Source organism: Dendropsophus ebraccatus, chromosome 15 (genome assembly GCF_027789765.1).
Source record: "Dendropsophus ebraccatus isolate aDenEbr1 chromosome 15, aDenEbr1.pat, whole genome shotgun sequence".
In the NCBI taxonomy this organism is placed as follows: Eukaryota; Metazoa; Chordata; class Amphibia; order Anura; family Hylidae; genus Dendropsophus; species Dendropsophus ebraccatus.
In genome coordinates, this window is record NC_091468.1 from 12,823,849 (window position 1) to 12,838,342 (window position 14,494).

Genomic DNA, 14,494 nt, shown 5'->3' on the forward strand with positions numbered 1-14,494 from the left:
CTAAACGTGTAGATAAGAAACCATGACTGTGTCCTAGCCAGTGATCAGACGCCTGTCTATTTCCTGCAGGCCCCGCTCAGTAACAGCAATGGAAAAAACAGGAGCTATTCCCAGGGGTCTCCTCGGTGGGATCCCATCACATGTACGCCATGACCTCTTGTTTTCAGAGCGTGTGGGAACAGGACGCATTAAGCAAACACTCAGGAGAGTGACTGGGTGAGTGGGGTGTGAAGGGCTGTGAAGGGCTGTGCCCCCCGCCACCCTCTCAGATGTGGAAATTCCCTCACCGCCCTGGTGGCCCAACACTTGGGACAATCCAGGGGCTTTTACGGGTTTTGCATTGCACTAGCACTGAGTTTCCATCTGTTGCGAAGCTACTACCAGAGCATGATGGGAGTTGTAACTCTGCAACAGCTGGAGAGTTCCAGGTCACTGATGTATAATATGAAAATCTAGCTCACTCACAAGGCTTGAACTGCAGAAAATGGCGCATCGATGTCTACGGGAGAGTGTTGTGGGCATGCTCTGTGACCTGTGCAAAGGCTACTGAGCAGGGAGGTAGAGGAGACTCCATAATCAACAAGCAGGTTACAAGGTTTTCCCGTTATATTGCAAATCATCATATAATATACACTGCAGAAATGAAAAGGTACACAACGTTCCGAGAAAGTTCTGAGAACAATGCAGTTTACATGCATACGTGATCCAACTGTATCCAGTGTAGACAATGCTCTGTGAGCTCTACAGCCTGATACATTGTACATAGCTAGTCCTGCTCTCAGCTGCGAAGTGATACAACTGTATTCAGTACAGACAATGCTCTGTGAGCTCTACAGCATGGACTCCCGACTGATTAATTGTACATAGCTAGTCCTGATCTCAGCTGAGAGGTATCCTAGACAATGCTCTGTGAGCTCAAAGACTGATGCATAGTAGCAGAGACCTGAGCTGCTGTCCGGCTCCCTTCCTATGTGATGGAAGATCTGGACGGCGCAGACAACACAAAGAGGAAGAACGTTTCTACAATTAAACTCTTCTATTCCTCTATATTTCATTGTTCCTGTGAGATCCCGGCTCCCTGGGTGGTCGGTGTCAGTAGAAATGACCCAACTCATGTGACTGCCCACGTCCTATATACTGCCCTCAGCAGATGGTGGGGTACAGGGCCTGGAAACGCTCCCTGCAGCCTATAACTGACCAATGTAAAAGTGACAGCGATCAGCGGAGGAGCAGGAACGCCCAGTCGCCTCTTTTGTACTGCAGCAAAATATATTGCTATTGTCCGCACATCTCTCTGTGTGACAGATAGAAATACTTTTACATGGCTGCACGAATGATACAGTGATCATTCGGGCGGCCCGGCTGGTCGATTCTAGAACTGGAAACTAGCGCAGATCGGCACACATTTGTGGTCGGGGATGGTCAAAGATCTATCATGGTTGTAGGTAAGTATGTGTGACCAATGCTCTGTCCTGAGGGGAGACTTGGGTTCCCCTTATTGACATCATAAAGGGATCCCAGCAGTCAGACCCCCCTTAAAGGGGTAGTTCCCTTTGAAGAAGGCGGATAGCCGAAACGTGCGTCGGGGTGGGGGCCGCTGGTGGACGCCACACTTCTTTTACATACTGGTAATATACCTCCATTGATTCTAACACTATATACCTATTGTTAAGCAGTTTGTAGGTGTGTGTATCTATGTCTATAACAGATGATGTATAGCTAACATTGCGATCACCTTCACACTCCTGTTTGTCCACCTGCAATTTGTTCCCCCTGATTGTATGTTCGTTACCGTTGTGGTATTTTTTACATTCTTTCAGTCACAATTCATCGCTTTTTTGCCTTTTGGCGTTTTCATGTATGTTTTTAATCAATAAAGCTTTTTTCATTTTGTGATAATAAGTTGTGAGGTTCAGTTTTTTTTTTTCTCGGTTGGTAAGTTCAGCTCCTGTAGACAATGAAATGGTTGTAGGTAAGTATGTGTGACCAATGCTCTGTCCTGAGGGGAGACTTGGGTTCCCCTTATTGACATCATAAAGGGGTCCCAGCAGTCAGACCCCCCTTAAAGGGGTAGTTCACCAAAAATGTTTTTATTTCAAATCAGCTGGTGCCAGTAATTTACTTCCATTAAAAAATCTCCAGTATTCCAGTACTTATCAGCTGCTGTATGTCCTGCAGGAAGTAGTGCATTCTTTCCAGTGTGACACAGTGCTCTCTGCTGCCACCTCTGTCCATGTCAGGAACTGTCCAGAGCAGGAGCAAATCCCCATAGAAAACCTCTCCTGCTCTGGACAGTTCCGGCATCTCTGGCATCAGTTGATCTGGAAGTAAAAAATTTTTTGGTGACCTACCCCTTAAAGGGAACCTGTCACCCGGGACGCGGGCGCATAGCCTGCCCGACCAAGTCATACTCCTGGACCCGGTCCCGGGACGAAGATGTCCTAGTCGGAAGCAGTGCGCGCGCGCTGCAGAGAGGAGTCCGATGCCCATAGAGAATGACGGCTCCATTCATTCTCTATGGGCATCGGACTCATCTCTGCTGATTAACATACAGCACGCGCTCAGCTTCAGGCGCCGATCTCTCTGTCCCGGGACCGGTTCCCTTTAAAGTTTTCATGGCATATCCACAGGATAAGGCATAAATGTGTGATAGAAGTGGGTGCAATCTGGGAGCTGTATATCTCTCCAGGCTGGGGGTCCCCTAACCCCTTTATCCTGCTGAATATACTGGAGGTAAGTGCACACAGGCTGTGTATTTTCTGCAGTGGTTCTGCACCGAAGTGTGAAGACTTATTGCAGATATTGGTGCAGATTACATTAATATGGAGGAAGAAAAAAAAAAAAAAACAACAACATGATGTGGGTATCTCAAATCCACAGCTGGGGATTTTTCTGTGGGTGTTTCCACAAGAAAATCCTCATTGAAATCAATAGGTAAAATCCCCACTCTTTGTGCAGAATTTCAGAAGAGGGAGTTATACTGCTGATTTAAAGGGGTTATCCAGGACTTAAAAAAAAAAAAAAAAAAAGTTTCTTTCTTCCAAGAACAGCACCACTCTTGCCCTCAGGTTGTGTATGGTACTGCAGCTCAGCTTCAATTATGTGAATGGAGCAGAGTTGTAATATCACAAATAGCCTGAGAACAGGGGGTGGCGCTGTTTTTGGAAAAAAAGCTGCCATGTGTTTCTCATCATGGATAGCCCCTTTAATATTCAGTCCACATTTAGTTATGGTTCAGAATTTTATGTAGCATTTAGGCAAGACTTTGCTTTGCTATTACTGTAAATTGCTGCAAAAAAAAGATTTTTCGTTTTTTTTTTCCCTCATATAAATGAATGATTTACCACAGAAGGCCACCAGGGGGAGTCCTGCACTACAACTACAGAGCTAACGAGGCCAAGGATGGATGAATATAACATTAGTGCAGAGTGATGCTACATTGTACCTCACAGGACAACTGCAGAGTAAATTAGAAATCTGTATAAGGTCAGTCTGTAGGGAAAATTTACGACTGTGGAGAAAAGAGGGTCTGGATGCTGAGAAGAACACTGATCAATAAATAACAGAGCAGAAGTGATCAGCTGAGAACTGATCACCATTGTATCTGATCAGGATATTACCCTCCACCTTTTTTAATGGTTCATGTCCGTACAAAGGAGGACACTGTCCACACGGTGCCGACAATATCAGACTGTATACAGACTATGTACATGGAGACAGTAACAAGAGGGGCAGTAACATATCAGCTATCAGCTCATCAATTTATTACCAAGAGGAGTAAGGGTCCTATTCCAACCGGACTATTATCGTTCAGATTATCGTTAAATCGTTCGAATCTAAACGATAATTGTTTGGTTGAAATGCAGTTAACGATTAACGACCGCACGAGAAATCGTTGACCGCTTTATAAGACCTGGACCTATTTTTATCGTTGCTCGTTCGCAAATCGTTCGCATTGAATAAGACATCGTTCGATCGTTCGCAGTAGATACAAACGCAATTGCGAAGAAATATCGAAGAAAAAAACGATCGCAAATACGATCATAAGTAACGATTATCGTTCCATGGAAATGAGTGAACGTTTTCAGGTCTTTCGCAATAGCGGTCGTTTGAGATCGTTAACGATTAACGATTATGCGAACGATAATCGTCCGGTGGAATAGGGCCCTAAGGGTGTTATTACATGGCCCGATAATAATTGTAAACGAGCACCGATCTGCTAGATCTACTGGGGCTATTACTCGGCCCGATAATCGTTTAACAAGAGCTGCATGGACATCGTTACCAATGTCCTTGCAGCCCTTGCATAAACTGCATACATTAACTATCCATGGTCCAGGGCTTCTCTTGCGCTCTGCTTCCCCCCAGTCCCGCGCGCTGCAGCTTCAGAGTGGTCTGTCTTAGCTGACAGGCCGCTCAGCCAATCAATGTCCGCAGCGGTCACAGCCTGTGATTGGCTGAGTGGCCTGTCAGCTGAGACAGACCACTCTGAAGCTGCAGCCCGCGGGACTCGGGGAGAAGCAGAGAGCAGGAGGAGCCCTGGACCATGGATAGGTAATGTATGCACTTTGCAAATCGTCAGCCGTGCACCACTATTGCGCGTAGCGATATGCGGTCGGTGCCCGACAATTATAGGTCCAGACCTATATCATTGATCGCTGTCATCGGCTGATCGCTGTATTTACTACACGGAACGATAATCGTCCGGATAGGGCTCTAAAAGGGGAACAACACAGGGAAGAATTGTTATTTAAAGGGCGATAGATAGATAGACAGATAGATAGACAGACAGACAGACAGACAGACAGACAGACAGACAGATAGATAGATAGATAGATAGATACATAGATAGATACATAGATAGATACATAGATAGATACATAGATAGATACATAGATAGATACATAGATAGATACATAGATAGATACATAGATAGATACATAGATAGATACATAGATAGATACATAGATAGATACATAGATACATAGATAGATAGATAGATAGATAGATAGATAGATAGATAGATAGATAGATAGGAGATAGATAGATAGATAGATAGATAGATAGATAGATAGATAGATACATAGATACATAGATAGATATTATGTATTAATGCATAAGAGTGCCGTATGGTGGGATGAAGAATGTTTTATGGGGAGGAGAAGGGATATCTTGGCACAGTTGGAAGCCGGAGGGTTGAAGGCTAAAGCGATGACTAAAGATTGGTTTGGGAATTTATTTTGTAAAGTTTGGAAACAGATTAAAAGAGTATGCAAGGTGGGAAATAGCTTAGAGATCACAGAGATTTGGGATAATAAAAATTTTGAGGAATTCACCAAAGTACATTCACAAACTTATTGGAAAAAAAGAGGGTATGTGAAGGTTAGTGATTTTTTCTTAGGGGGGGGGGAGCTTAAAAGTATAGACACATTACAAGAAGACGTAGGTATACATTGGTCGCACAAAATTAGGTACTGGCAACTGAGAAAGGCGTATGAAGCATCACACAGTAGGGATTTGTTTAAAGTCACCTATAATCAGGGTATACATAATATATTGGTTATTAGAGGCGTAAGGCATCTGATGTCTAAGTTATATAAAATATTGTTATTACAGAAATATGACTTAATCTCAAGGGGTCACAGAGCACAATGGGAAAAGGACATTGTTGGTCCATTCACAGAGGAAAGTTGGCAAAATAGTTGTTTCCAAAGAATCATTAAATCCCGAGTATAATGCTGCGTTTACACGGAACGATTATCGTGTGATTTTGCCCGATAACGATCGAATTCGAAAGATACTCGTACGTGTAAACGCAGTGAACGATCAAGTGACGAGCGAGAAATCATTTATTTTGATCTACCATCATGTTCTAAAATCGTTGTTTGTAAAAAAATTCGCAGATCATTCCGTGTAAACAGTCGTTCACCGATTTTACCGATTGGTATAAGGGCAAAAGGATATAAACAATTTTGCACAGACAAAGGCAACTACTATCTATAATAAGTTCTTAGCTCTGTGTTATTCTGCGATGTAAATCTGACGTAAAATAATCAGGACATGTTATGTATCCTTTGGCCCCTCTTCTTCCTTTTTAATGTATACGAACTACAACGTATATGATATAGGTTTCTAACCTGGTGGGAAAGAACCAGGAAATGTTATGTATTCCCTTGTTCCTTTTTTAATGTAAATTGAATTATAAATAATACAAAAAATAGATAGTGTGTATGATTGTGGGGGTCAGACCCCCACAATATAGAAGCTATGGGGTACACTGCTAGACTATCTTCAGCCCTCCCATAGACAATGAATGGAGAGGCATACAGGAGTCATGGAGTCAATGGAGAGGCATTCAGCGGTTTGTTCTGGAGGGGGTGGGCAGTCTCTGTGGTTGGACCCCCTGTGATCAGGCTTCTACCCCCTATCCTGTGTATACCCCTGGGATGGGGAACCTGCAGCCCTCCAGCTGTTGCTAAACTTCAATTCCAATAATGCCTTGACTGTCCAGGCATGATGGGAGTTGTAGTTTTTACAGTGCTTTGAGGGTGGCGGGTTCCTTATCACTGGGGGGGGGGGGTCTATGGTGGTAAAACCCCTTTAGGTGCCTATAGGTGATGGAGACAGTGAAAGGCTGGCAGGTAAAATGAAGGAGAACACAAGGGTGTAAAGCGGAGTGCGGCCTCCACACTGTACACAGTCACCTCCTTACCCCACAAGTCCCGGCCTGTAGCCACTTACCAAACAGCTTCGCCTTAGCAAAAGGAGGGAAGAGCTCCGTCTGCCTGAAGAGGTTCTTATGTATCTGCCAGAGATCCCGATGGAGCTTCTTAAAGTCGCTGTATCTCTTCCAAGTCACTATCTGAAGGCCAAGACAGGAGAGGGTTACATCAGGACTGCACCCACACAAAGGGCTGTCTGTGCCTGTCAGGCTAAGGGCAGCCAAAGACATAGAACTCTATTCACTTCTGACTTCCCATTTCCCAGTCACCACCTGCTGGTTTCTATAGTGCACGGCCTGCAGTGAAGCATTGTGGGGGATGAGGAGTTCACACCAGGCACCTTACATGACTAGGGGAGGAGAGAACATATGTGTATGGAACGGAATGAAACAAGCTGCAATACCAGGTACAGCCACTACCCAGTGAATGGCAGTGTGACTACTAACACAAGCACTTCAGCTAATGGCCAGGGCTGTGAACCTCCACCAATATGACACTGGTGGCCACTCCTGAGAATAGGTCCCAGAAAAGACCCTTTTAAAGAGGTTATCCAAGGTCATAAAGACACAGTTAGGGGTTATCCACACACTCAGTAATCCACGGACCCTACGAATCGCGATGCTGCGTACGGGACTGGCAGACCTCCCGATATCATGTATCAGATCTTCGCGGAACTTCATGCTCCGTAGGATCCGTGCATTACAAGGCGTGTGAATTACCCCTTACTTTCTTCCAAAAACCGCGCCACCGCTGACCTCAGGCTGTGTGTGGTATTACAACTCGGCTCCATTCACCTCAATAGAATGGAGCTGAAAATCCCGCACCGTGGCCATGGTCTTTTAACCCTTTTCACCCTGGATTGTCTTGGCAATATTCTTTGACAGTGTTCATCCTGAGTCTTACCTCCTGCACATCTTCTGGATTCTTTCTGGAAACAATCTGAAAAGAGAATGAGATCTCCGATTATTTATCATTCCTGGAAATCCTGTCGTATAACAGTGAGGCCCATGTATTTACTAAGCCATAGGGCAGGGATTGGGAACAATCAGCCCTCCGGACTCCAACTGTGCCAAAACAATTCCCCATCACCGCCATATATTCAGGAGAATGACAGGCTGTGTTTAAAGCGATACTCCAGCAAAGAAATTTCCTTTCAAATCAACTGGTGCCAACAAGTGCCAGAGATTTGTAATTTACCTCTATTAAAAAATCTCAAGTCTTCCAGTACTTATCAGCTGCTGTATGTCCTGCAGGAAGTGATGTATTCTTTCTAGTCTGGAGAGCAGGAGAGGTTTTCTATGAGGATTTGCTACTGCTCTGGACAGTTCCTGACATGGACAGAGGTGGCAGCAGAGAGCACTGTGTCAGACTGGAACCAGTTGATTTGAGTGAAAACATGTTTTTGCTGGAGTACCCCTCAAAAAAAAAAAAAAGTCAGACTGGTATCCCCCCAACTGTAAACTTATAGTCTTCTAGTTTATTTAGACATAGAAAGAGGGATTATTACAGTGTCCTCCCAGCAGGCACTAGGGCCCATGTCATGCTCTGCTGATGCATCATGGGACTGACAGTAGTCTGCAGCCTGAAAACGTCAAGAAGACACATCACCTAGATACAATAATAAAAGGTAGAGCCGGGATGAAGCAGATAACACAGCAGGAATAGGGATAGTGAGTGTGCATTATATGATGGGATCTGTATACTATATACACCTGGTGTGCCACAGAAATATCCTGCTGATCAGTGCCAGGACTAATGGTCCGTTTACACAAAGTGATAATTCGCCCAATCGATCATTTAACAATATTGAAGCGACAATTTGGTTTTAATAACGTTCAGTGTTTAGACCAGGGATGGGGAACCTTCGGCCCTCCAGCGGTTGCAAAACTACAATTCCCATCATGCCTGGACAGCCAAAGCGAAGCTTTGGCTGTCCAGGCATGATGGGAATTGTAGTTTTGCAACCGCTGGAGGGCCGAAGGTTCCCCATCCCTGGTTTAGACAAATAAATCGTTAGAAAAATCGTTATTGTGATCGTTTTAAGATCGCTTAAGCCCATCTCACACATAGGATGAATCTGTGAAAGACGTTTTACATGAAGAGATCTGCAAATGTTTAGCGAACAACCAAAGACGATTTGAGAACATGTTGAAAGATCACAATGAACGATTTCTCGCTCGTCGCTTGATCGTTTGCCGTTTTAACACGAGCCGATTATCGCTCAAATGCGATCGTTATTACGAAGATTCAAACGATAATTGTTCCGTGTAAACGCAGCATTACATATCAGAATAAGGATTTCCAGGTGAATGATGTGATACTGGGAGAGTATGGCGACTGTAACACACAACATACACAGACAAGTTAGATGAGCGTGCGACCCCCCCCCCCCCCAACCACACCACTGCTATTCATCCATCTGCAATGGAGCCAGAGTCACGTCAGGTCAGCAGAGCCGCAGCCGCCTCCCGGGGGACATCCCCGACATCCATTTTATTAAGCAGAAGGAGAGAACATGAGCGGAGGCCGGGCGTCAGGTTACAGGCAACCATTCTCTGAAACTTAGATTATTGCAATATTTCCCAACCTGTGTCTCTCCTGCGGCTGCAGAACTACAACTCCCAGCCGCCAGCAGTCAGGGCATGCTGGGTGTTGTGGTTGTACAGCAGCTGCAGAGACACAGGTTGGGAATTCCAGTGTAATGTATGAGGGGTTGGTCTTGGTCGCTGCCTTCTAGAGATCCAACCCCTTTGGCACAATGCAGAGACTTCTGATACTGAGCAGCTGACATAACATTGTCTCCAGGGGTTGGTGCGGCTCCTCTCCACTCCTTATATTCCGCTTCTTCTTCATGGGCGACTATGGAGAAGGGAAAAATAAACTGCCTGGTTTCCATGGAGTAAATCACAGGAGTAATAGTCTCTCCTTCCATACAGATCCTATTAACCCTTTACCTGTACATAGCTAGGCCTGTCCTCAGCTGAGAAGTGATACAGTTGTATCCAGTGTAAACAATGCTCTGTGAACTCACAGACTGATACATTCTACATAGCTCGCCCTGCTCTCAGCTGTATACAGTGTAGACAATGCTCTGTGAGCTCTTCAGCCTGGACCCCAGACTGTTACATTGTACATAGCTAGTCCTGTCCTCGGCTGTATCCAGTGCAGACAATGCTCTGTGAGCTCTACAGCCTGGACTTCAGACTGATACATAGCTAGTCCTGCTCTCAGCTGTATCCAGTGTAGACAATGCTCTGTGAGCTGAATAGCCTGGACTCCAGATTGATACATTGTACATAGCTAGTCCTGCTCTCAGCTGTGTTAAGTGTAGACAATGCTCTGTGAGCTGAATAGCCTGGACTCCAGATGGATACATTGTACATAGCTAGTCCTGCTCTCAGCTGTATCCAGTGTAGACAATGCTCTGTGAGCTCCAGACTGATACATTGTACACAGCTAGTACTATCCTCGGCTGTATCCAGTGTAGACAATGCTCTGTGAGCTGAATAGCCTGGACTCCAGACTGATACATTGTACATAGCTAGTCCTGCTCTCAGCTGTATCCAGAGTAGACAATGCTCTGTAAGCAAAACAGCAAACTGTCAAAAAGATTTGTGCTGCTATTGATGTTTTAAGCTCACAGAGTATTGTCTAGACTGAATATAATTTTAAAGCTAAAACTGGACACTGCCAAAAGCAACACTACAGTCCTGTTATTCTAGTTCCACCAGTCGGGTTGTATTATATATTATATACATGAGCCGGCCTGAGGATCAGCTGATCACTGCAGGTAAAGTTCCAGATACTCAGTGCTTGGCCACCTTTCTCATCAGGCCCAACCACATCCCGATTCAACCCAGGGGGCATGACCCCCATTATCATCATCGGTGGGGGTCCATGTGGAAGGGAGACAACAGTGTGGTCCCATCGACAGGACACAAGGGCTATGACCCTGTTCTGCTATCAGCGCTGGGGATACTGCATCATATAAAATAACACCACCCAACTACTAATATAATAATACCATCCAACTACTAATATAATAATACCATCCAACTACTAGTATAATAATACCACCCAACTACTAATATAATAATACCACCCAACTACTAATATAATAATACCACCCAACCACTAATATAATAATACCACCCAACCACTAGTATAATAATACCACCCAACTACTAGTATAATAATACCACCCAACTACTAGTATAATAATACCACCCAACTACTAGTATAATAATACCACCCAACTACTAATATAATAATACCACCCAACTACTAATATAATAATACCACCCAACTACTAGTATAATAATACCACCCAACTACTAGTATAATAATACCACCTACTACTAGTATAATAATACCACCTACTACTAGTATAATAATACCACCTACTACTAGTATAATAATACCACCTACTACTAGTATAATAATACCACCCAACCACTAGTATAATAATACCACCCAACTACTAATATAATAATACCACCCAACTACTAATATAATAATACCACCCAACTACTAATATAATAATACCACCCAACTACTAGTATAATAATACCACCCAACTACTAGTATAATAATACCACCCAACTACTAATATAATAATACCACCCAACTACTAATATAATAATACCACCCAACTACTAGTATAATAATACCACCCAACTACTAGTATAATAATACCACCCAACTACTAGTATAATACCACCTACTACTAGTATAATAATACCACCTACTACTAGTATAATAATACCACCTACTACTAGTATAATAATACCACCCAACTACTAGTATAATAATACCACCCAACCACTAATATAATACCACCCAACTACTAGTATAATAATACCACCTACTACTAGTATAATAATAATACCACCCAACTACTAGTATAATAATACCACCCAACCACTAATATAATACCACCCAACTACTAGTATAATAATACCACCTACTACTAGTATAATAATAATATCACCCAACTACTGGTATAATAATACCACCCAACTACTAATATAATACCACCTACTACTAGTATAATAATACCACCCAACCACTAATATAATACCACCCAACTACTAATATAATACCACCCAACTACTAATATAATACCACCCAACCACTAGTATAATAATACCACCCACCCACTAGTATAATAATACCACCCAACTACTAGTATAATAATACCACCTACTACTAGTATAATAATACCACCTACTACTAGTATAATAATACCACCCAACTACTAATATAATAATACCACCCAACTACTAGTATAATAATACCACCTACTACTAGTATAATAATACCACCCAACTACTAATATAATAATACCACCCAACCACTAGTAAAATAATACCACCCAACCACTAGTATAATAATACCACCAAACTACTGGTATAATAATACAATAATAATATCACCCAACTACTAATATAATCCCACCTACTACTAGTATAATAACACCACCCAACTACTAGTATAATAAATACCACCCAACTACTTGTATAATACCACCCAACTACTGGTATAATACCACCCAACCACTAGTATAATAATACCACCTACTACTAGTATAATAATACCACCTACTACTGGTATAATAATACCACCCAACTACTAATATAATAATACCACCCAACCACTAGTATAATAATACCACCCAACTACTAGTATAATAAATACCACCCAACTACTAGTATAATAATACCACCCAACTACTGGTATAATAATACCACCCAACTACTGGTATAATAATACCAGACTACTAGTACTTTGTCATTACCGAATAAGTATTATATTAGTATATTCTTTGGAGACTGTTAAAGGTGTTATTTCAAGATCAGGAGTAGCTGATGGCAGTGGGTGCAACTACTGTGACCTCCACCCATCCTGAGAGTGGGGGGGGGGTCTATTGTGGTTTGTGGACTAGTTTGGCGAGGCGGAACGTGCCCAGGCCTGGTGGTACAGTCACTGTAAAGGAGAAGTCCGGTGTAGCTAGGGAGGAGGTGGCTGAACAGAACAACATGCACCTACCTCCCTGGCTCCAGCGCTGGGGTCCGCTGTCCTCGCTCCAGTTCCCGGTATAAGCTGGGAACCATGTCGTGACGTGTCCGGTCCGCTCAGCCAGTAGGCGGCCGGGTGACCGGGAACCGGAGGACAGCAGGCCCCAGCACTGAAGCCGGGGCGGTAGGTGCATGTAGTATCGTTTAACCACCTCCTCCCCGGCTCTTTTGAAAAAAATGCCTGACTTCCCCTTTAACAGCTTCACAGCTATTTTTGGCCTGATTGGTTCCCTTTAAACAGTGACAAAGGCTACAAAGGCAAAGCGAATGTCTTCCTGCAAAACAGCCTGACAGGGGAGGATACTGTATGAAGTACCTCACTATCTGACAAGTAATGGGAACCCTTTTATTATCAAAAGGTACCTCATCCTCCACCTCAGCTGCTGCAGAACCTCATCATACACCTCAGCTGCTGCAGAACCTCATCCTACACCTCAGCTGCTGCAGAACCTCATCATACACCTCAGCTGCTGCAGAACCTCATCCTCCACCTCAGCTGCTGCAGAACCTCATCATACACCTCAGCTGCTGCAGAACCTCATCATACACCTCAGCTGCTGCAGAACCTCATCCTCCACCTCAGCTGCTGCAGAACCTCATCATACACCTCAGCTGCTGCAGAACCTCATCCTACACCTCAGCTGCTGCAGAACCTCATCATACACCTCAGCTGCTGCAGAACCTCATCATACACCTCAGCTGCTGCAGAACCTCATCATACACCTCAGCTGCTGCAGAACCTCATCATACACCTCAGCTGCTGCAGAACCTCATCATACACCTCAGCTGCTGCAGAACCTCATCATACACCTCGGCTGCTGCAGAACCTCATCCTACACCTCGGCTGCTGCAGAACCTCATCATACACCTCAGCTGCTGCAGAACCTCATTATACACCTCAGCTGCTGCAGAACCTCATTATACACCTCAGCTGCTGCAGAACCTCATCATACTCCTCAGCTGCTGCAGAACCTCATACTACACCTCAGCTGCTGCAGAACCTCATACTACACCCCAGCTGCTGCAGAACCTCATCATACACCTCAGCTGCTGCAGAACCTCATCATACTCCTCAGCTGCTGCAGAACCTCATACTACACCTCAGCTGCTGCAGAACCTCATACTACACCCCAGCTGCTGCAGAACCTCATCATACACCTCAGCTGCTGCAGAACCTCATCATACACCTCAGCTGCTGCAGAACCTCATCATACACCTCAGCTGCTGCAGAACTTCTTTCTGTATAATGAGCAGTGTATTGGTAGACTTACCCTGGCGGTGACTTTGTAGATGGTGAACCCTTTCTGGTGTCTCCTGGGATCGGTGACTGTATAGAATCGGGCCAGATCCCCTGCTCTGTCTCTTTGAGAGATCATACTGTCCCAGTTACACCCAGAGAGAGCCCATCAATGGATCAGCACCCCGATCAGCAGCCATTTACGTAGCACACACAGCAGGACCCTGTCACAGTCTGCACTCACTCACATATCACTGCCTACAGTCACTGTACACATCATGTAAGGATCCACCTTCAGGCAGCCATTGCCCTATATAGCCTACAGCCTATAGACAGCTCAGGACACACACAACATAGAGCCTGCCCCACTGTCATACAGCCCTCTAAGCCACACCTCGACTATCACTTCCGCTTCCGGTCAATGAGCCGCATAACCATAGAGATCAGAAACGGTGCCT

At 44.3% G+C, this 14,494-nt stretch overlaps 1 protein-coding gene across 3 annotated transcripts in view; it reads right to left on the minus strand.

Moving 5' to 3' along the window:
- The window catches only part of RPS6KC1 (ribosomal protein S6 kinase C1), a 111,286-nt gene extending 96,835 nt beyond the window's left edge, over positions 1-14,451 (minus strand). For 2 of the 3 annotated variants that reach the window (XM_069954746.1, XM_069954745.1), the window contains exons 1-3: positions 14,071-14,357; positions 7,626-7,661; positions 6,742-6,862 (exon numbers count right to left, since the gene is read on the minus strand). In XM_069954746.1, the coding sequence (XP_069810847.1) occupies positions 6,742-6,862; positions 7,626-7,661; positions 14,071-14,175 (262 nt within the window). In that variant the 5' untranslated portion in view covers positions 14,176-14,357. Of the gene's footprint in view, positions 1-6,741; positions 6,863-7,625; positions 7,662-14,070; positions 14,358-14,430 lie in introns of those variants that run through there. The other variant, XM_069954747.1, reaches the window with a different exon arrangement.
- Between the last annotated feature and the right edge of the window lie 43 nt (positions 14,452-14,494).